The sequence below is a fragment of the Apus apus genome, chromosome 3 (assembly GCF_020740795.1).
Source record: "Apus apus isolate bApuApu2 chromosome 3, bApuApu2.pri.cur, whole genome shotgun sequence".
NCBI classification, from domain to species: Eukaryota; Metazoa; Chordata; class Aves; order Apodiformes; family Apodidae; genus Apus; species Apus apus.
Window position 1 is genome coordinate 74,786,611 of NC_067284.1, and position 24,638 is coordinate 74,811,248.

A 24,638-nucleotide genomic window follows, 5' to 3' on the forward strand; every position below is an offset into this window, starting at 1 on the left:
CTTAGAGACAGCCCCTGAGGACACGATCTGCAAGTGTTTTCCTGGCTTCTGCCAGTTTCCTCTCTTCTGTTTAACCCTGGCTAAGCTAGTTGATGACAGGAAGGCATACACTCAGCAAAGCTGCAGGTTACTATTTAAATCAGATCACATTTATTAGTTGCCAAACAAGAGGTGTTATCTTGTGGGAATTTTGAAGCTAGTGCCTCAGTTTACCCAAAATAAACTATAATCTGCCATATAATGGAACAGAACCACAAAGTAATTGATTTCTCCTTACATTGAACAAGGAGTAGATTTAGAAACCGATAAATAAAAAACAAAGATCTGCGCTAGTTTGCCTCACAGTCATTGCAGCAGCATGCAACATCTGTCTAGCATACCCTCCAACCAAGCACCTGCTTCTGCAATGACTATGAAAAAGCAAAGCATCTATCAAATGAGTTCTTTTTTTTCAACCCTGTTTAAAATGGAACAAACCCTGGAATATCTGTCCCATGGGAAATTCCAATATTGTAACATCTGTTTCTGTCAAGCATCAGGCTGAAAATTCTCCACAATAGTTGCTTTGTTTGCTTATGGAAACAAACAAACAAACAAACAACAACAAAAAACTTTAGAAGTATTTCATCTGGAAACATGGAATTGTTGCTATCAATCTCTTTGTGGATGTTGCAGCTTTGTGAGTGACAGCCCCATCCCCACCATACATCATGCCCCTTGGCAGTATTCTTCTCCTGTAAGCAAAGCTCCCTAGATTCATCCCATTCACTTGTCTCTCTCTCCCCTCACTGTAGAGGTCTTCCTTCCTCACTTACTGTCCCCACTCTCAGTCTCTGCAGTGGTAAAAGGATGGTCAGATTGTACAAGGAGAAGGGTAAGTTGTCTCTGAGGGGATTGGGAAAGGTGTGGAGCAGAGCAAGGGTTGGAAGCGAAGCACTCCTCCCAGGTGCCAGGGGGAGGAAAAGCACTGTGCCTGCCTGTAGTTTTAGCTTTCATTTTAATTTTCCTGAAAAGAGACAAAAAAAGAAAATTAAAAAATGTATCTAGCAGAAATCCCTATTTTGACACAAAAAAAATGTGTTTCATTTGAAGTATATGACCAGCTTTGCTGCCATACTACGAAGGTTTTGTTAAATGCATCTAGTGTTAGTGCCTGTAAGAGAGACATCCAACTATCCCAAAATACTTGTGCACTTTACACAAGCTACCTCAGGGAGGGGATGATTTGGCATGAGTTGACAAACCCGTCTGCCAGACAGAAACTGAAGGGCTCTGTCCTTTCTGCAGCTTCAGGAGCTGAAAACCTCCAGCTGAAGTTTTGGTCCTGGGAGCCATCAAATTTTCAGTCATTTTCCAACACTAGCAGCAGATATCACAGTTGTGCCATCCCAGCTACACTCTCCCAACTAAGATTTGCAATCAGGTGAAACAATATGCCCCACCTACATTTTCAAATATTTTGCTGAGTTTTGAGTGCCTGATGTTTTGTCTTTTCCACTGCACTAGTAGTCCAGCTTACCAGATGACATTTGTTGCCGTTTATCTGCAGAGCAGTCTCTTGCATGTTGTTTTAATGGCAGTTTAGAGAGGCAGAGAGCTGCAAAACATTTAGTTAAAGGCAGAAGAATGGAGATGGAAGTACAATATGAAAAGGTGGCATATGCGAACACATAAAAAAAGTACATGAAGGCAGAGGGATCAATTTGAGAGAAAAAAAAAAAATTCTTTCTTCTTCCTTTCCAATCCCAATATGAATTACATGTAACTTTGCTTAATGAAATCCTTATTTATTTTCATTTTATTCCCCTATGGATTGTTTTAAAAATCAACAGCTGAGTAGAGCTGAGTCACAACAGACCACTTGTCAGGACTGAATCATCTTTTTCCACTTGTGATTTAATCCTTGATAAGACTGAGATTTTTTTCAGCTTTATTTTCTATTAAGAATTATCAAGCTGGAGGGTGGGGTTTTTTTGCTAACTAGTGTTATTATGAGAGCTATGACTTTTGACTTTTCTGTTTAAAGAATTCTTTGTTTAAAAGTTTCTGCTAGATAAAAGAGTTGGGACTGTGTTTTATGATTTGACTGGCTATTTATCCTTACACTCTCTTCTCATTCTGCTATTTTGAAGTACCTTTAATGCTAGCCATTTTTTTACTGAGCACAGGCAGATGAATATCCACTTAGGACACAGTTTCATCAGTCAGCATAAGATGTTCCTGATACATGTGTCCATCATATACATAATGGCAACTAGACTTGAGACAATCAGAGGTGGAAGCAACCTGCCATGAGTACTCAGAAAAATGCAATAGTGCTTCCAAAGACAGTTTAAAGTTCTCTAAAAAAATCGGTATTTTCTATACTCCAGCACAGGGGTAACATGAGGTGCTTTCTTTTGCTGTAGAGCAATCCAAGAATGGAAACAGAACAGCCTTTTCTGTGGGTTCCAGTCCTATTTTGTATCCTCAGAAGCTATGGAAATTTCACTGCTGTTCAGTCATATTTGGATAAGCACCAAAACTTTGCAGAGACTGACTATTCAAAGAAATATTCATGCTTTTCTTAATTAGGCCATTGCTAACTCTAAATATCTATAGGCAGAACAACTCAGAAAATTGTAGATCTTTTTCCCCAAAAATGAAAAGTTAAATTATACAATATGTAAGAAAATATGCATAGGAAATAATTTTCTATTCCATTAAAATTTTAAAGATTTTTCTCTGAAAAACAAACAGTAAGAAAGAACTTTCTAAGTTTCACTTTTGAAAAAAGATAGCTGAAGAAGATGATTTTTTTTTTCTTGAACCTGTGAAAACTCTTATTAAAAATAAAAGATGCAAATAGAACTACTTCATTTTCATTTATTTTTTTTAATAAACTTTAGCTTCTGAGAACTATGGGAGAGTTTTTTTTCTTACAAGTCCAGAAAATCTCTATTAAAATTCCAAAGCAGAACTACACAGTGTGTATTCCCACAGTCTGCACTTTGCCTCACATGTCTTCTGTTTTGTTTATGGAAAAGTTGAGTGTAGTTGACAACCTACACAGACTTCCTGTGTCCCTAGGAGGGGCTTTGGTAACACTGACCTCCAGCATCTAATTTAGGTAGTGACTGCAGAGACAGCTCAAGAGGGGCTGCCCTTCCTCCTCTGGCCAGCTTCAGCATGCAGTCAGAGGGGAGTGAAAGCATCTGTTCCTTTCCCTGGGGCTTATGCCTCAGATAGACCTGTGAGCTGGATTCCTCACAGCCCCAAGCAGAAGAGTAGGCCTTCATGCTGCCAGGATGGAGGCAAGATTGTGTCTCTTTATAGCAGTAGATGTTGAGCTCTGGCCAGCTAGGAAGGCAGAGCTTTTAGTGGCTGAGCCATTTGTAGATGATGCATTAACCTAAACATAGTCCAGCTCTCTGAGACATGAATTTGTTCTACAGAGCTATCAGAAATAAATGTATCTCCAAATGACGTGATTGATACACTACTCCCACAGGCAGTCCTTTTGAAGGCTGGCTCGTGATGTTATTATACAGCTGCTTTTGGGATAAGTCATGTGCTTCAGAATGTGTTTACCAGCACAACTGCAAATGAAGTGACTGCCACAGATGCAGATACTATGGACAGTAAGTGATGTCTGCCTGTCTGACATTCTCTTCCCGTGAAGGGAACAACAGTAAACAGAGTACAGAAAGTTAAATTAACCAGCCTTAAATTAATTCTCTGATTTCTCCTACTAGTCATCTGGCTCCTCCCCTCCCCCCCCTTCATGTTACATGCACAGATTAAATTAAAAAATATAGCCTGACATGTGAAGAAGCTCGTAGAGAGCTGGGAATTTTTGTGTTGGCTGTGGAGACTTTATGGATTTATCTGTTCCAGGGATGTTCCATCATTCTCAAATGTTGAAGTTTTGACTGAGTTATGGCCCTGAGGAGAGCAAAATGCAACTATTAATCACTGGCAGCAATGGGATATCCTCCATGGGCATCACGTGCCTTTGTCAGTAGATCACAGAATTGCTATTGACCTTGATTGGATAAAAGTAAAGGATACAGATCATCTTTATTTCATCTACATGATAAAAGTTTTGAAAATGCCTTGTCATGAAAGCATTAAAGGTCTGCACAAAGCTCTTGGGCTGAATGATACTGGCTTCTCCCACAGACTATCTGATGATAAAAGTGATAGTAGAGGTACCTTAGAACTGAGTAGTACTGTAGAAACTTTAACTAACATGCTAAGATGAAATTACACTGGTTTTTACATTATGCTGTTTTCATGTAGTCCTGTGACCTTCAGAAAAAGTTTCTAAATGTTTGGGGATTTTTTACTATGCCTCTTTTTAATAGTGATAATAACATACAGAAGCACCTCACAGTCACAGGCACATTTCAAAAGGAAGTGGCTGGATAAAAAACAAATTATCTATCTCTGGACACCCCAGAGCTGGCTTTAAATACCTGGGACAACCTTATTTTTCCTTTTCCACATGAAATGTCATAGTCTTCATTTTTTCATGGTGTTTTTGCACCCTCTTCAGTTTCTACTAGTTCTCCTAGGCCTTTTCCCATAAATAAACTCTAGATACTTGTCTTCATGTTTATCACGGCGTTGGTTAGATTGCCTCTGGCCACTGGGGCTTTCTCAATCACATCCCTCAACTATTTCATGAGGAAACAGTGACTATTAACAAGTAATCTTAGCCAATAACAGACATCACCCATGACATTATTCTTTATATTCCAAATCTTCACAACTCCTGCCCTCCTCCTCCAGGTATAGAAGCTCGTATCATCCTCTGACTCTTCCAAAAGCAAAAGTCACAACTTTAATAATTTACAACAGCATAGGCTGACTTTGTCTCCATCCTGCCCCAAAGTCTGTTGATTGCTTATTTTTTTGTTTTTATATGCAGAAGTTTAAACAAATCTTTATATTTCTCAGTTTGAAGTGAAAACCTATATACTCAAATTGGAAGAAAGATGTGTCATTTTAACCTTTTGGAGTCAGCAACTCCTCATCTGTCTTAGGACCATATGTCCATTAAGCCTCTGCACTGGGACGCAGTGGAAGAATCCCTGAATAAACTCCTCAGCCTGTGCTGGCCTTGGCTGTCCAGGTCAGACTATAGATGATCGTGACTACTTATACTGCTCTTACCATTTGTGAACCAGCTCCCTGCAAAGGCAAGAATGTAAACTCAGTCGATGTGTCAATCAAAGTCTTCTGGTAAAGTCAGCAGGTCCAATAAAACTGAACATCTCCGTATGCACTAATACTACAATTGCATGCAATAAGATTTCAATTGCCTTAACTTTTGTGAGAGTGAATACTCATTACTTTAATTGGCAGTCATGTCACAGCAATTGTATGCTGAATGGATCTTCTTAGGGTCTATCAAAAATAAGTATTACATGGCTTCATCTTCCTCTGGAACTAAGAGTCTTTTTAACTGACAGGATAAAAGGCTGCCAAGCATTCAATCAGGTTCTGTCCTCAAGTACCAACCATCTCCTTACTGCCCTGAAAGTAAGGCTGTTAAAAACAACAGGTACTGATAATTTCAGAGATTCTTGGTCTAGAATTCCAGCAGAAAAATCCTACCAAACAATGTCCACAGTTGCAGAAAGCACATGGTATATCTCTCTATAATATTTATTCCCTGGGTAAGTTATTAAGCTGTGATCCATTAAGTCTCTTCTGTCCTGTTCCTCTGGAATCTTTTCAATTATTTTATCTCAGCAAGATCCAGATTGCAAGAAACATTTGTACTTGTGAGTAAACTGAGAAGAGTGTACTATGCTACTGGGCAGGAACTGAGAAGGAAGGATATGAAAATGTATACTTCTTTCTTACTTAACTGTAGGGATGCTCTTTGCTAGCCAGTCCTTGGACAGCTGTGTCCAAGGATACTTTGAGCACTGCAGACATATCTCTCTGCCTTCTGTGTTGTTAGTCATTGTGGAAAAGGTTTGCCCTAGATAAGTTTTTTTGGTTCTGTTATTGTCTAGGATGGTTAGTGGTGACCAGTCATTCACCAATATCTTCCTCTTTGGAGCTTCTGCTGGTGTCATTGATATGTCTGCATCAAGTTCTCAACTACTGCAGGGCTGCAGATGAGAGGTTGCAGTATCAGATTTCTCTTAAGAAATAATCACAGACTCAGTCCAAAGGTGCAGGTTTGGCCAGGTTTAATGAGCACAAGCACAGGACTTCTGTTGATACTCACTGAAGGAAGAGTTAATGTATATTGTGCTGGCAGCTGGGTGAACAGTCTCAGTATCACAAAACTGTGCCCACTGTGCCCATTCCCATGACTCTGACTTAAACCAAGATGAAACCTGCTAATGCATTTGCATTTTTGTTTTATCATCTTTTATGACCATACTGTCTCACAGACTTCCAGTTCACCTTTATCCAAGTCATCCTACATCCCCTGCAAAATTTTCTTCCTCTCACTCTGAAAAGTGTGCATTCCTGACACCAGCCATCATCAAACTTGCAATTTCTGGTTTGGTAAGGGGTTTGTGTTTCAGTCAGGTTTCTGAGCTAGATCCACTTTTACCGTGCCTTATTAAACTTTTGTATGAGCAACCACAGTAGCCGTTGCTCTACCAAGCCTTAAATCGATTTTAGCCAATGCATTGAAACATTTGGGGAGCCAGCTCCTTCTGTACAGGAATGTATTATAGCCAAGAATAGAGCCACATGTTGTTTCAACTCAGAGCAGCTATCTCTTGAATTTTATTAAGGGTTTTCTTTAGAGACTATTCTAGTTAGATATTTGTGGAAATTTGTTAAAGTACTTTGAAGTCATCTCGGTCTTTGCCTAAAACTGTAGTGAATTCCTGTGAAATTATGACCTTTTTCTTTCATCATACGAGTGTCTCTGAAAGTGTTTATAGGTTCTTCACAGCAACAAAACTGATAGTCTGAGAAGATTCCTTTGGGTTAAAATATCACTCTAAAACCACTCTCAAACTCAGAGCAGCACAGAAATTTACAACTTTGAAAAATCTGTCTTTTCACGTTATTACAGGCTGCTCTTCTCGGAGACAAAACATTGTAGCATAATGTCACTAAATACTCTGAAATTTGAATTTCATTATCATGGGGAATGAATATAGACAAATCTAGGATGATGAACACAGAAAGAAGGATAACTTTTGTATACGTGTTTTTACATCTTCATGCAACTAGCCCCTGGCGGTAGAGTGGATCCAAGTTTGCTGAGTAATATGTAAAAGGCCAGTTGTAATGAGAGAGCTTTTCTCTCTCGAGGAATCATGAACATGTTGGAAAACAGTAGACAGGAAAATGCTGAACATGAGCAGTTTAAGAAAGAAAAAGAGATGCTATCTCCTATATCCTCCATTGGGGGATGTGTGATAAGTAATCCATAGATACACTCCTACAAGAGAACCCTTTTTTTAGGCTGTACCATATGTTCAGGAGCAGCAAACACATTTGTCTTTGTGCTGGAGGGAGGGTGGAGTAATTCATTCCAGGATAAGTTAAAAAAAAAATAAAATCCACAGATGAGTGGATTCAGAAATATGTCTATTAATGTTCTGAGACACTTAGAGAATAAAGACGCCAGTATCTGCAGACAAACCCAGACAACACATAAGAAAACAAGGCCTAGGGTAAACCTGTGGCAGGCTACTGTGCATTTACAGTATAGAGTGAGAAACTGCAAAAACTTTCCCGTCCATTCACCTTTTCTATCACACTGCAAAACTTGTCAGCATGGTCATTAAAAAGCAACTAATTCTCTGAAACGTAATTCTGAAGTTTAGTCATGACAGAATAAATTCTATTCTGCCTCTGAGGTGTTAAAACCAATTAAGCATTCTTCAATATTTCATTAAAATTTAATCACCATGAGTCAGAGTTACACCTTCATTAGGTGCAAACCACATGAACTTAGGACAAGACCATCTTTGACTTGTGGCTTATAATTAGGCTAATGCGGAACAGAGAAACGTATTGCGGGGAATCATTTGGCTTTGTCAGTAGTTTCTGTTGGCTGGAGTAAGTTATTTTTAATCTGCTCACAAGGCACATTAGATAGCAACTTCTCCAAGCTATGTAAAAGGCAGCAGCTTGTAGAAGTTTTCCACAGTGCCACAGCTATCTCCACTTCATTCCTGATTGCAGAACTTTTCTGTCACCAAATAATGATTTGTGGAAGTGTCACAGTATGACCAGTATTTCTCAAGTGGGGTCTAAGAGAAAGATTTGCACCAAACATTGGAGGATAGTACAAATACATTCCTGCAAAGACAGTATGCACACAGCCAGGAAAGGACTGCACTCTGAATGTTTCTTCTGAAAGCAATCCTGAACCTTAAAGTGGACCAAAAGCCCTTGAGGTGCTTGGACTTGGGATTTTTCTTACCTCTACCATCTGCTGGGAAAGTCATTGACGAACAAAATAGGGGTGTGTTCTGCTTGAGATGTCTTTAGGGACCGTGGAAACAAAAGAAGCTTCAAAGCAGATTTTAATGGCAAAAGACAGCCCTTCTTAGAATGTTCCCATTTTCCTTCTTTTGCTACAGCTTCTGGGGAGAATGTGGGTGTTCTTCTTACAGACACCTGGATACACGCCACATCCTCCCTCCAGTTTGGTCAGAGTTGCTGTTCAGCAGGTTTACAGCTTCATTTCTTCTGCTGGTGACTCTCCCTCCTTCTGTGATTTTGGTGAGGCAGAGAGGCAAGGAAGGAAATTAAACTTTAAAAAAGAATATAAATCCCTTCTCTCCAAAGCTGCCTGACTTCCTCAGCAAGACCAGTAGGTCATCGCATCAGTCAAGATACTGAAGTCTAGCCCTCATTCTCTCCTCAAGCAAAAAGACAAACACTGAGCCTTGTTGAAGTTCTGTTGCAGACTGATGGTAGTACCTACCCAACTTCCACATGTCACATGGATAGCACTATCTTGGTGTGACCTAGAAAGGAGACTCAATCATCATTTAGAGAAGGGGACTTGCAGCCCAGCAGCTGTGTATCAAGTGGTGCAGAAGCAAGTTTAAGACTTCTCCCAACCCACCCCACTGCAGAGAAGCCAGAATCAGCCATTCTGCTAGTGAAGCACAACTTCGCAGGACTTCATAAGGGAGTAGTTTTTGTCTACTTTATTCCTTTGTTCTGAGCTGCACTCCAATGCTTCTGGCATTATTTATTGAGAAAAGAAGGGGAAAATGCTTTACTGAAGGTAGCAGATTTTGTTCTTTCTTGACTGCAGGTTTAAGGAACATTCCCAGCCCATATAGTGCCAAAGAAGGGACATGCTCAAGTTTTCTCTGAAGGACTAGATTGGCTATTGGAAATGTTGAGTGGAATTATCTTCTTGATAATACTAATGATCATAGAATCATACAATTATTTGTGTTGAAAGGGACCTTAAAGGTCATATAGTTCCAGCCCCTCTTCCATGAATAGATGTATGGGAAAACAGAGTCATAGAACTAATGTGCCCTAGAATACAGTGCTGGCTGCACTCTCCAAGAAGCCTGGAATCTTATCTTTCTATGTAATGATTTTTTATAGTATCTTTTTAACCCTCCTCACTAGGAAACATAGAGTCTGGATTTTTTATTCTTGTTTTTTGCAGAGGAGTCACACTGAGGTTTTGATTCTGCTTGATGTCATAAATCGATGTTCACTTCATGCTTTTTGAGCCTAAATATCAATCAACTTTTGGCAAATTTCAACAATTGCTCATTTTGACAGGGTGAAGACAACATTCCCTTACCTGATAGTATAGATCAGAAAGGATTCTGTATTACTCAAATGGGCAAAAACTGTGGGCTTGGTATCATTGTGTATTTCATCTGCATTTTATTCCATGCTCTCCCCATTTAGCTCTCAGGGTAATTTTTACATGTCCTACTTACTTATACTATCTGGAGTTACAGCAGGAAAGCTCAGAGTGAAGAAGAGAGAGTTTTGCAGGCTTTACTCTTGAAACTCTGCAGAGGAGAGCAATCTGCCAGTCCCTTCATCACTCAGTGCTTTGAAAGGTTTTCAAGTAAAGATAAAGAAAAATCTATTCTTTTATTTCACTTTCAACAGTATAGGGCACTCTTACACATATGATTCCACATTATTTATAGATTTTTTCAATAAAATTCTTCACAAGCTGTTTTCTGTTATCTGAAATGTCTCTGTGTGAATGCCTATAACATGTGGAAGCTTTTGTTTTACTGGTGGATAATGAAATATCCATGACTGCAAAAGCCTTTGTGGTAAAGAAGTAATAAATCTAGCAGATCTGGATTTAGGTATTGCGACAGATGGATGATATACATAGGATTTGTTGTAGTTGGTTTCCATGTGAAAGCTTATTAACTTGTTGATCAGCTTCTCATTGCCTGTATCTTTTTGATCCTAAAACTATAGTCAGCAAAATTGCTTAAATTAAAGCTGTAAGTGGATAAATCTCAGGAATCAGGCAAAATTTTCATCAATTGGAGAAGCTGAAACGTAAGAAATTCTAGCCTCTTCTCAATGTTACACCATCAAAGCTAAATAGATAATTTGTGGTTCTTTGAAATAAAAGGAAAACACCAAATTTGAGCAGTCTTATATCTGTAAACTCATTTAATAGGTAACCTTACTTTAAAGTAGGATTTCCATGTACTACTTCCAAGATTTTACTTTCCAACTACTTCCAAACCTTCTGTGTTCTTTCCATGAGTGAGAAATAACATGAGGAGGGCCAAATACATCATTGCAAAGTATATGGTTAGTATCTGGAAGGAAAAAAATTCAATAAGCTCTGCTCATCATTTCCTCTTTGCAATGGGTTCACTATTACTGGGATGCCCAGCCTGGGATGCTGGACTGCTTACATTCAGTTTTTGGCCCACGCCATTAACCTATTTTAGATGACTCATGCCAGCTACCTTCAGTTTTTCATGTCTCATTTGTAACATGTAAGGAACTAGTAGCCTACATTTTAGTACACTTTTCTTTCATGTACTGGAAATCTGTGGCACATGCCTAAGATCCTTTAGGAAATAAAGATATTTCTAGGTGATAATATTGCACTACTATTGGAATCTATCATTGACTTCTCCTTTTCTTCCTTCTGTGGTCATTATAAATCAAAACTTGTTTTCTTAGTGAATGCATTTTGCTGTCCTTTTCAGTAATGTATTTGTCACTCTTTGCACAGGATTATTTCAGTCCAGGCTCATCTTTGAAAGAACCAGGGTGTCTCTGGTTGCTGAGAAATGCTTTTATCCAATTTTGGTATCACAAAATTAAAAGGTAGAACTGTATTCTGGCCTTTTGTAGGGCATTCTGAAATTCAATGTCTCCATGTCTTTTGAGCCTATCTAGTCCTTCTAGCCTTCATTTTATTTTGCTTTATATGCAATAACCAGAAAGTAGCAAAATGTCAAAACTCTGCCTTAGGAAATGACTTTATTACATGTGTATGCTGCTTTTTTCCCCCCTGCTTTTCCAACCCCCCCTCTAAGAGAAAATGCTTTTGACCATTAGTGGGTTTTGCACCCTGTGTTCTCATTGTTCAATTGAAAAAGACACTTTTTCCTAGTGTTATTGCAAAATTCACCCTGTTCTCTTTACCTTTTGCATTGTTGTGCATATTTCACAGAGATTATTGTTGCAAAAGATTTTCTCCCTTTTCTAACTCAGAAACTTGGTGATTAATAATACAAGTTTGTTATTCAAATATTTCCTTATTTTTTTCCAACATGTTTTCTTAATATACAAGAAGCAAACAATTCTATTGTAACCATCTTAGGTAATAAAAGGTATTTCCAATGTTTTTAAGAGGTTAGAGGGTTGGGTCCTCAATCTCATGGTTTTTCTACTTGCTTTTCAATCGGCCAGTGATGGCCAAAATCTCCCCAAATAAACACCTTTTCATGGCTCGAAATCATGGCTACGTGCTTCTCTGAATATAGATATACTCTGGCTGTAGGTTTGGCGAGTTGGTATTTCTTTAGGTCATTTTTGGAGAACTGGAAAATTAAGTTCTCCCTTCCTCTCCACTGGGAATCAAACTCATGTTTTCAACTTGATAATGAGAGACATGCTCAAGATTCTGGTAGATAATCATTCTAAATCTCTTGAGACCACACCAAGTTCAACCACTGAGGTGAGTGTACCCTTACATGACCCACAATTAAACCTTTTAATAACACATAAATTGTGTCTTAAACTGATGGTGAAACATTTTTTCATACAGATTGATATATCAATGTATACAGAGTTTCTACGAGTAGTGAGACATCTGATTCACTCCATAGATTCTTTGATTTGGTTAGAATAGTTAGACTAGTCCTGTCAGCTGTTAGCTGACACCACACTTCTCCTACAAGTGCACAAAGGTTTTGTGACAGAAGAGTCTGAAACAGCATGCTGAGGTTTGCTTTGAGCATCCAATCACAAAACATGGGCAAACATAACTTCAAGCAGTGCCTGGAGGTTTTGCTGTTCCAGCACAATCTTTCAGAGATAAAATTAGCCTGTGTGACAGGACACAGAGTTTCTACAGGACATGTGAATGGTAACCTAGTATAAATGCTTTGCATAATAAACATGAACAGGAATTGCTAGTAAATTCCTGAAGATCCTCCTCTTCACCTCAGCTCACACGAGCTCTCACAGAAAAAGGGGATGGGCAGCTGTCAACCACTGTAAGATCCTAGTCAGCTGTTTTTGATCCTAGCATCATAATTTGCACAGATTTCACTGCCTAGAAATAAGTGGAAAGCCCCACTTGTTAGTCTCGGGAAAGGACAGCATATTGCTGAATCTCACAGCTGTATTCTGCCAGGAAAAGAACAGAATCCCTGTTGCAAATTGATTTCCTCAGAGCTCCTAAATGTGCTCATTGCTTTTAATGTTGCTTCTGTTCTGGGAACGTCTGCTGATATGGTAAGATGACACTTCTGGTGTAACTGTCCAACTCTGCATAAAAGAGTTGAAAATCACTTGAGTCACAGAGAATAAGAATGATACTTCAGCCAAGTCAATGGGTCATTTGTCTATAAAAAACTAAGAAAAGAATGTCCCAGGTCTCCCACTCTGCTTGGCTTGAACACACCTTTAATGAGTAACTTTCATCTCTTCCCATCTTTAGTAATGAGGTAGCTGTAACATGTTGTGACCATCAGTAGATTTGCATCCTGGCTTTAGATATTATTTGATTAATCTAAAACTTACTCTCTGGCTTTTTCAGACATTGGTGTGAATTATGCTATTTTTCTAAGTCTATGTTAACAGGATGCAGAGTGAATTTATTAGGATGGCTATGCATTGTTTCCAGAAATACTTCAGCTTCACATTTACTAACAGAAATATTGCGTGGGTTTTCAATTACTCTGCTAATGAGCTTAAACCTGTGTTTTACTTGGTTTGAATTAGTGCGATGCTTTTTTTTCACAGGCATGTAGCATCCCAGATGTATTGAGGTGAAAGGTGTTCTGTGTGTAGCTGAATAGCCTGGGTGTGACTAGATTTATCTTTTATGCGGTCAAATGTTCCTGGGGTATGTCTGCATGCCCTTTAAAGATAAAATTTAATGTTCAGGGCACTAAATGCCTGCTGCTGTCATGTTCACATGAGAGAAATGATAGCATAACTCAGGGAGCTTGAAAGTTTTTCTTTTGTCATACCAACATGAACCAAAATGAGGTTGTCCCAGTGGAGTAGCTTGCACCTGGACAGCTCAACTGAGCACTTTCATTGATTGAGGGCAATATGGGATAGTTATGGTGGTCTTCATTCATCCTGAAGTGCTTCACCAGTTCCGTCTGTCTGCAGCTCCCTATTTTTTGTAAGAATCTGGTTGGGAAGACCAGAGAGAGGAACATTTCCTCTTAGGAGGAATGGCTAATGAAGGGGAGCAGAATACCTTTCTTAACCTTGTGCAATAATGTGCCCTAGATGTCTACTCTTGGTTCTGTCTCCTGCTGAATGACTTCAGTGCATTTCCAGGGGACACAGTTCAGCAACCTATCAGATATCACTTGAACTGTGTATTCAGTGACCTAATTATTTAATTTTTGGTGTTGATTTTTTCCTTTTGTCTCTAGCACAGAGGATATATTCATTATCAGTATCTTTCTGGCTCACCATCTTGTGACAGACACATCAATTGCTTTTGGCTCCATCTTCTCTTCCCCACCTCCCAACCTACTTTTTCAAATGAGCAGAAAAGAGCATAAGCAAATTGGGAAATAATGAAACGATATGTATTATGTGTTTCATTTGACAAGACAGATTCTCTGAAGAGCAGCTGGATGCAGGAGTGATGAGGAGATGAGATTCAGAAAAGCAGGAAGGGATTTGTGTTTAATAATAAATGTTCCATCTGAAGGCAAAATTATGATTGTATGTCATAAAACTCCCAAAAACTAATAAAATAAAAAAACGCAGGAAATTACTCATGCTGAGTTGAGTTAGTGTTTACTGAACAAGTCTGGCTACCTCCTGGTATTATCTGACATTTCCTTATGTTGACATGACTGACAGAGGAATTACACCCTGTTGCTAATACTAACAACTATCTTTTTTCTCAGGACAGTAGAAATACAACTGTCATTTTTTGAGCTGCAGGTCACAGTAGGTCTCTGTCTTTCTCAGATTCTTAGATTAAAAGATCTTGAATCAGGTGCCAAAAGATTATGAAATCTCACACGATAATATACTTGGTGCTTCATATTTATTTTTTGATTCCTGAAGATTTAGGATGATCTGTGGAAATACATTTAAGGGCTTTTTTTAAAAAGAAATGTGTCAGAAATTAATTTCCATTGTTACCTTAATTTTTAATAACATTTTAGATTCTACTTCCATTCCATGGCTGCAGAGACTAGGGCTTTCTGGGATAAAAACACAGCAATAAATGACAACAGTATACACCATAAAACTTCCAAAGAAATTACAAAAGTTGGCAGCAGAGAAGAATGCCAACTGTGCAGCCCAAATTTGTCAATTACTTGCTCTTGCTCCCAGGCAATACATCTTGCGTGACATTTTCATTGCAATTTAGATCCTTCTAGTTTTCCTCTGATCTTTTTTTGCCCTTTTCTCCAGCCGCCTTAATCTCTGTCCACCATCTGAACTCTTTCTATTGCCTCGATTCACTTCACTATCTTTCTAATTGTCTTGTTTTTGCTGAAAGATCTTCACCTGTGTTTGATTGCACTCAATCATATATTGAACTGTTTTTGTGATCTTGGTCCCCATTCAGTGGCCACCTGGACTTCTTCCATCATTTTGATGGTAGCCACGTGCCTGACAGTGCCCTGCTGATGGCTGCTTTGAACTCATTTGTCTTTTTATCATTTTCTGCTGCTCTGATGCTGCCAGAGCCACCAGTGTTCATTATACTCTCTCTTTCTTGTGTTCCTTCTCACTTCATCCTTCTCTTCCTTCTTCTTTCCTTACCTGTTCTCAATTAAATAACACCCTATTGCTATTTCTGTCTGGTAAGAAGCAAGATATGTGAGTCATTGAGCTACATCCAACAAGCTTTAAAGGATACTTTCTGTGGTCTTTCTTCAGGCAATGAACTCTGTTCTCTTATTACCCTCTTTTTTTGTGTGCTCTTTATCCAGTCCTTCTCCAGTGTGCCACCACTGACACTTTCCCTCTCCCCTTTCTCTGTCTTCCTTCTTTAATCTCACTGTGACAGAAGGTGGACATTCTATCTGAGAAGTAGCACTCTACTTCCACAATACTTTAAGTTAAGATGAGCTGGAATCAACACTTTTTTTCAGAATTACCTGTGAATGAAGAAAAAACAAGCAAACAAACAAAACACAAAGATTTTAAAATAGGGACAAACTTCTTGAACTAAATTAATATTTCTGGCTTGAGATCTTCACTTAAAAAAGAAAACTGTTCAGATACCATTATTAACTTTTTCTGGATCAATTTCTAATTCTGAGAGCAATCAGGGTAATATTTTGTATTTATGTGAATTCTACTTTGTGTAAGAGGAAGTTTAAGAATAGGTATGTACTGTGAGATTTTTTTCACACTAAGGCATTACTATATAGGAAAGTGCGTGTGCTAGCTAACTGAAATATGATTTTATGGAACACTAGCTATTTCAGCCTGGCATCCCTCTTCCTCTTCATTTTCCTCTCTTCCTTGCAAACTATAGTACACAGTGACATTGTTCAGAACTATTGTTTAGCAGTTGCTTCATAATTAGTGCATAGGTTACAACTGCTCTTCTAAATTAATGAGGATACAGAAACATTCCCATGTGCTAGAACTCCATCAGCTATATTGCTAGTGTCTTGGTACACTTCCTTGCATGCTTTTTCCAGCATGGTTCAGGGGCTAATATTCCAAGGGCTGTTTTTGATATGCAGCTTTCTGAAAACACTCCGGAAGAGAATTTGCCAGCAGACATATGGACCATTTCTTGCGAGGTGTCTGCCCTGGGACAGGAGATGTAAAACCTTACAGGAAGATGTAATAATTTAGCGTGACTTTCCATTTTAAACTCCTTACATTAACTTCAAAAGGAGAAATCATATTGCAATACAGATAGCTTATAGCCCTGGAAAATCCAAAAATTAAAAAAAAAGGACCATGAGAAAAGTAACATAGTTTAGCAGGTCAGTATAAAACTGAGTCTTGGGATCTGCAAGCGTCTTTCCAAAGGAATTGCTTTGACAGCTCCTACGAATTCTGCGATTAAAGCAGTTTCAAGCTAAAACTAGATGGTATCATACCTCTCTTGCAATGGAGAAAAGCAAGAGAATTGCTCAGCCAATTAGCTTAATCTGTCTTTTCTCTCATTTGTCTGTTTTGCATAACCAGAGTATTAACCAGCAGTTCACTCTCGCTAATCCCCAGAGCTACAAAGAAGTAAAGAATCCATTTGTATATTGCAGTGTAATCATAGTATCTACTAATTTCCCTCCATACACTACAGGGCAGTTTTGAAAGGAGATTGCTGGCATTATCCCCACTTTATAAATGAGGAGACTTACAGTACAGCAAAATGATTTCTCAGGAACTGAGAGTTACTGATAAAGTAGAGCCTGATATCAGTGTAACTGATAAAGGAGAGAATAAAATTCAGGTTTCCTAAATTCTCAGCACAGTTCACTCTTTGCAAGCTTCAGTGCTCGCTTGCATTTGGGATTACAAGCGAAGTCTGCAGCAAACCTTTTTCTCCTGCATTCCTAAGTAATTTATTTTCTAATTTTCTTAATATCACCACACACTGAATTACATAATTACAAAATTGCTTGCTTTCTGTATGTTGCCCCTACAAGGACATAACAAGGACTTTTTAGTAGCGGTAGTAGAAAATAAGTTTGATTTCAAAGAAGGGTGCTGGCACTATCCCCCCTTCCTTCTTTTAAAAAAGGTGCTTTCACAAAATGAGACATAAATATCTATGGATTAAAAGGAATGTATTGTTTGCAAAAGCCCTGCAGACTTCCATCTCAGCTTCATAGCTCATCACACATAAACTCTCACAGGAGCATCTATTTATTGCTGTTCTATTCCAGATGCTTCTGCTATGACCCAACCCTGGGCATAGATCTTCTCCTCCAGTAACTGATACTATTAGTACCAAAGAGTGAGAGAAGAGGACATTTTTGTAAAATATTAATTTAATTTGTAAGACTCCTATACTCCTTCCATTCCTTAGAGGCAAGATTTTTTGAAAGGTCAGAAATGTGTTCTTACATGAATAGTTTTTCTCGAGATATTGTGATCTTCGGATAGGATTCAGAAACCAGCTTAACAATTAGGTAATGACATCCTGGCACTGGTGTGGAGATTTGCCTACTCTTTGTACCCCAAGGAAAATAAGCCAGGGGAGAAAGGCAGAGATCACTGTATCTTATGTGTCTGCACAGTGAAATTCCCATAAAGAAATTTTCAAATTTCTTGTTGTCCTAGCTAGGAATACATTTACACTTACATGTTAACATAGTTGAGTTTTCATTTGCTTTCAGAGTTCTCACTGTTCCTCAGCTCATGAAACTGCACACATTTAAACCTATCATAAACTATCATTAGTTTAAAAAGAAGCAAGAGTTTTTCAAGTTGATCTCCTCTTGCAGTTTGCCAGCTGACATTTTTTTTCCTGTAAAAAAAAGCTAGTATCAAATTTAAATCTCTATTCCTCCTCAGTGACAAGAAGCACAGCTACAAGATCACACTGCCCTGAAGAGCAGGTGGAAAATATTAGGTTCCTTGTCTCAAGATACTGCTGCAATTAAGCATGTTTGCTATTTGAGGAGTAACAAGTGAGCAGTAGGATCTTCCGAGTTTCAAAAGCTAGCAACTTTCAAAAGCTAACAACTTTCAAAAGCTGGCTTTGGTGTCCAGTGAACCAGGCTATAGAATCTTGCTTTCTGGAATCAACCTTCTGCATTTAGCTGATTAATTGACTGTAAAAAGCCTTGCAAGATCTCTGCCTAGGCGCAGTTTTAATGACCCCTTTTTAGTTTTGTGGCAGCTTCTAGTTATTGAGTCTCAATGGCAGGACATGGTGCTCCATGATTAATGGTGTTAGACATACAGAGCAGCCACAAACAGACTCCTTCTCTTAGGCAGCAAAGCAAAAATTGAAGTGGCATCTTGCAGCTACCCATGTTGGGGACAATCAAAGAGTCATCAATATCCCAGAGTGAAAATATGTCTGTATTGATTTTAGGTGTGGGGAATGTTAAGAGGTGTCATTCATCATAGTTGACTGGCAGGATGTTTGGGGAGGGTGTGCTAGAACATGGAGAAATACCAAAATACTCATTAAATTTGGCAACTTCATGAAAAAAAGATCATTTTCCCTGCAAGCTAAAAAACTAAGTCTGAGATTAATTGCTTAAGTCCTAGTACTCTTGAACTTAGTCCTTATTCCTACGCTCAGCTGTTCTATTACAATAACAATTAATTTGAATGTGTTACAAGAATATTTGAAGTTTATTTATGGAAATATCCACAATTTTTCATTTTGGATATATATGGAAAGTTGATTGCTTTTTCTATAATTGGGACTGCAACTGGAAACTTTTACAAAGCTATTATTAGTCCAAATATTATCACAGTTATAGCTTTCAGGACTGATTGAGATTAAAAATTAATCAGTTTTTTTAAAGGCTCAGATGATCTTTTTTGGTACGATTCAATACAGTCAACCTGGCCAAGCATTAGGACTGGTTCTGGCCTCACTGTGGAACATTTAAGAAAGGACTGGCTTTATTATCACTACCTGCCATTCCTTGAAATATTCCAGGTAGTTACATTTCCTTGGAAGCTTGTGTGTAATCATATATGAAGAAAACAAGCTGTAAATGATTGAAGTTGCCTGTGTACGTTCCACAAAATTGGCATAACGTGTTATGCTGAAGACTGCATTTCTATATGTGTAAGTTATGTGCAACGCTATGTACTATGCAAACCCAGTTGTTTGCTGTTTACTTGGAGAGAATATAGAGGTCTTTCTGTGCTTCATCAGTGCAAAGCAAAAGGAGCTACTTCATCATACAGTGCTATGCTTTTTGAGAGTTATGAACCAAGTCCAAGACCCAGTTTATAGGGCTAATTATTCTTTCTGCTATCAGTGCTACTTGTTTGTAATGAGGTTTCAGAGTGAAATAACTTCCGAAGGACCACAGAATTTTTTAAGCACATGGCTGGCAGTGATGGTGGAAAGTGGAGTATAGTACTAGGTGTTATGGAAGGAGGTGTGAAGAAATTGGAGAAACTGTTCAACAGTTTGAAGGTCATATGTTTGAAGATCAATAGCATTTTGTTATTCCATGTATATCCTCCTTGGTGTGTGTATACAAAATTCCTTGAACAATTCAACAGAGTGCAGGCGTTACGTCATCTGCTCTGGACAGTGGCATGGTGTTCTCTGAGCCGCAGGCAGAACAGAACAACTAGAAATAACTTGAGACCAATCATTTGGTCTATTAGAAACCTTTTTAGCATCTCTATCCGGAGTTTTCCAGGAGGGCTACTTTATCATTTCTCAGCTCATTCTGAATAGCTCATCTATGTCTGTGCAGACCATCTCCATTAGGATGATAAATGTGCCAAGAATCTCAAATATAACACTGAGTAAACCTGCCAAGGGATGTTTATATTCCAGGTGTCTCTGACTGATAGTTCTTTTCCTTACAGAATTTATTTGTGTTTGCTTTTTACAAAGGAGCCACATCCTTGCCTGTGGCCAGGCTGAAGGGTTGTGTAAGTGGTGTGAGTGCATAAACACAAAGATGATCAGAAGTTCATCTTTGTAGTGCCTTGGCATGGTTGCTTCTCTGTGCAGGCCTGTTCCCTCCCACTGCACAGAAGAGCCTCTGCAGAGCTGTAATTAATGGTAGCTCTGATGATGATTTGAGGCTAAGACAGCCTGTCACTCCTGCAAGGACTATGCATTTTTCTTCTGGCCAGGCCTTACTGTCCCAAATGCAGTCACACCAGCTTGCTGTGTGGTGCAAGTGCCTGTAGGGCTCCCTTGGTGCCAGTGCTAAAGATCTTCAGCTCTAAATCAGAATGGGCTGGGTTTAATTTCAGCTTTTTTTCTCTCACTCAAGCCTGTTACGTGAAAGTAAATAGAAACATGCATGGGGTGTCTCTGGTTTTATTCTTGGCTACATACTAGGCACCAAATCTTTGATTCTCCACTATATTCCACTAATGTGCTGCAATTTTTACCAGCTTGAAGTGGGGGTTGGCCATGGACATTCTGATCTGCTAATTTTGAATGCTAGCGATGCTCTAATACTGCATAAGTTCAAATGACTGCTTAAGTTTTGTGATGACAAAAAATAACATCCATAAATGACCAAAATTGCAGCACAGCTTCAGCCTAGCTAACTGGTTTTTGAAAACAGATTTCTATTTGAGTAGAATATTTATTTTAAATAAACCTTGTTTCTGTCCCTGTATCTTCCTACCTCTCCTTAAACTTCCACAGCTCATACTGCCAATGCCAGTATTTCATTTTCACTTACAGGTGGTTGCAGGGAGACATTTCTGGCTAATATGATTTCTATTACGCATTTCTAGGAGATATTTTCCACAGTGAGGAGTAGAATGATACGAAAAGTAGGTGGAGGAGTGGAGAAAGAGAAAGAAGTGGAGGCCTGCCTTGCTTTCTCAGGAAATGAGAAAACTAAATGTAGTCCCTTTTCTTCTCAAGGTGAACAACTTGCTGATGTTAGACAGTAACTGTTCAGGCACCTGTGAATTGACATGACAGCTCCCAAGTTCAGACTCAGAAAGTGGAAGGGTCATTTGCACACTCAAAAAGATCTGCTCTTTGTAGTCACGTATTTTTATTCTGAGCTATTTGTTGAGATTTGAATAGATTAAAAATTAGGATGGACACAAGTGAGGAGGTAAAAAAAACCTAGACTAGCCTGATCTGCTTTTTCTTGTTCCTTTTATTTCATATTTGAGAAATACCTCTCAAAACCTGTGGGTTACTTAATACTGGGATGTTGGAACCATAGGAGCTGGGAAGCTTGTTGGAATTTTATGGCTCTGACTCCTCTCTTCCTGTTTCCAGCACAAAAAACCACACTTCTCTTTTATCTGTTCTCCTCTCTTTTCCCCTAGTGTCAAGAGTAACCAATTTTTTTTCTTTTCCTTTTTTTTTTTTTTTTTTTTTTTAAAGGATGATTCCAGCTACCAACAAAGCCTTTGTTGTAAACAACCTTGTTTCTGGAACAGGCTATGACCTCTGTGTCCTGGCAATGTGGGATGACACGGCCACAACCCTTACTGCCACCAATATTGTGGGATGCGCCCAGTTCTTCACCAAAGAGGACTACCCGCAGTGCCAGTCGATGCACAGCCAATTCCTGGGTGGGACCATGATTCTGATCATTGGAGGCATCATTGTGGCAACTTTGTTGGTATTCATTGTAATACTCATGGTCCGCTATAAGGTCTGCAACAATTCCCAGGGGAAGATGTCTAACGTCAGCAATGTCTACTCACAGACAAATGGAGCACAACCAGTTCAAAATGGAGTCTTGCCCCAGGTCAACCCCAAAGTGGTGGTGAGAAATGAACTTAGGGAGTTTAACTGTCAATCTGCACGGAGTAGCATCTCCTCTTCCTCAAGCTCTGCAAATAGCCATGACTGTGATGACTATAGCCTCCAAAGTGAACAGGGCACATTGTCCAGTAAGTGGAGGCCTCCATCCAGGTCAAAACACAACATTGACCGGCTAATGGGAGCTTTTGCCTCCTTGGAACTGAAATGTCAGAAAAAGGAGGAGATGACAGACTCCAGAACTTCCACAGTGGCCCGCCACTCGGACAAAGAGCCACTGCTGGGCCAGCCAGAGTCCAAATTTCGCAGCCTCCTCACGTTGCCTCTGGAGGGCAAAACTAAACGTAGCCATTCTTTTGACATGGGGGACTTCACCACATCTCAGTGTTGCACCTACCCAAGAAAGATAACAAACATTTGGACAAAGAGGAGCCTCTCGGTGAATGGCATGCTTTTGCAGTATGATGACAATGACCTAACAGGGGCGAAAGGAACTTTCGGAAGCTCAGAGTGGGTAATGGAAAGCACAGTGTAAATATCAGTGTCTCCCCTCCTTCTCTTCTCCCCTCGTGTTATAAAGCATGGCTTGCTGCAGGGCCTTGCATTTGGAAAGAGAGGGCAGGAGACATTTTCAGTTGTACTGGCCAAAAAGACAGGTAAAAAAATAAGTAACAGGGATACTGAAAGAGAAGGTAAGTTGTGAAATGTGAATAGGCACATATGGCACCATTCTTGTCTGGCCCCAACTAAACCATGTGTGAATGTTTTGAGGAATTTACTAGTTGTATTTAGCATTGCTTTCCAAAAGGTACTCAGACGCTTGGTGAACCATCACACAAGATTAAACAAGAGGGATGAATAGAGGTTTCACAGCACAAATTTTATTTTACAGAGTTTTTAAAATTTTATTTCTTTAAAGGGCACCTCTTTCTTTTCTTTTAGCCACAGAAATACACTTCTGTGGATACAAGACTGGTGCTAGTATATATCTGGGTGCCATTGCAAATGACTTTCTCAGAAGTGCAGGCAGGGCACCCACAGGGACAGATCAGAGCAAACTGTTCAGCATAATCTCATGGTGTTAACTGTGACATCTGGGAAAACAATACTTGTTGAGTGGGCTTTTGGTTGGGATTTAATGATTTCTGTTCTATTTTGTCTTGTTACTGGCTTTGAGTTGTTTGTGGGTTTTTTTCTCCACAGCAGAAAGTATGTTTCCATGCATTTTTTGGTTTTATTTTCACTCTCATCAAATCCCCCAGATGAAAAGGGGGTATGTATGAAGGTCAAATTTCTGATTCACTGTATAACCCACCTCCATGATGGGTCTTACATCCTAGGTAAAATTAAATTTAGGGGCTAATAAATGAAACAAACAAACAAACAAACAAACAAAAAAACCCCATCCTCTTTCTTCCATCTTCTTCATAGTTTCTGCTTCTGAACGCTCAAGGCAGATTGCAGCAGCTATTGATATCTGCAAGGGTGTTGCTATGAAAGATGGAAAAAATAGTAATCAAGTTTTCCTATTAAAGGATAAAGAAGATGAAAACTAAAGTGACTCCCATGAAATTTCCACATTATGAATGCTGGTTGTTTCTGGAAAAAAGTCAGACTGACACTCCCTTCAAGAGAAAAAGGAAACACAGACTTTCACCCTATGGTGACAAAAGCTCTGTCTGTACGGTCACCTTGACAGGGCTTGTCTGCATCAGTAGCATCACCGGAAATGTAAGGTTTTCATGTATTTCAGGGGATTAGGCATGTTCCCAAATAGCCATGGAAACCAAGTTAAATTTGGGTGTTTAGGGGGTCTCCTATGTGTCCCCAACATTACAGTGAGCTCTTTCCCAGTCCTCAGTGTACTCCTGTCCCCTTGTCTCTTGCCCTCACTAAGCTACTTGCTAACCAAGAACAGGAGCTATTTAGGGCTTGTACACTGATGCTCAAATTTGGTTTTGGGGAGCATTGCTACGGTTGTGGAAATGCACATGGCCCACTCAGCTGACTTCATTGTTTTTGAAGACCTTGTGGTGATTTCCAGCATTCTGGTGGCTGCTGCAACTGTCCTTTCATTAATCCATTCAATGATCATCTGCTGGGAACCATTCTGAAATTGCACATTGTTTCTATGGTTTTGTAAAAGATATATGGAAAAAGGATGCAAGGCACAGAGAAGACAACACGTGAAAAAACTAAATGTATATTTTTTTTAAAGGTGCAGAGATATATTGTGACATGGCTGTGTACTTGATCTTGTATTTGTCACGTTTCCTACTTGGAGTTTTAGAAAATGACATCCCTGTAATCAGAATATTTTTCCTTTATTTTCTTTTTTTTCTTTTTGCTACAAAATGTACAGTAAAAACATTATTGGGGAAAAAAAAAAGTACCTGCTTTTCATTTAATTGTTGTTCTGTGGTCTGCTTTGAAACCTAAGTACTCATTTCTTCAATTATCTTGAAAATCTACATTTTCTTTCTCTCAAACTACCTTTGACTTAATGATTTTAGGTATGAAGTAGGAATCCAGAAATACAGACCTTCTTGGAAAGTGTGAGCAAAGATCTTGTAAAAAAGCATTTAACTTTTTTTCAGTGGTTACA

At 39.0% G+C, this 24,638-nt stretch overlaps 1 protein-coding gene across 4 annotated transcripts in view; it reads left to right on the top strand.

The window, feature by feature from the left end:
- The window catches only part of LRFN2 (leucine rich repeat and fibronectin type III domain containing 2), a 156,436-nt gene extending 132,094 nt beyond the window's left edge, over window positions 1-24,342 (top strand). For all 4 annotated transcript variants that reach the window (XM_051615637.1, XM_051615635.1, XM_051615639.1 and 1 more), the window contains exon 3: window positions 21,650-24,342. In XM_051615637.1, the coding sequence (XP_051471597.1) occupies window positions 21,650-22,568 (919 nt within the window). In that variant the 3' untranslated portion in view covers window positions 22,569-24,342. The remainder of the gene's footprint in view (window positions 1-21,649) is intronic.
- Window positions 24,343-24,638: the final 296 nt, after the last annotated feature.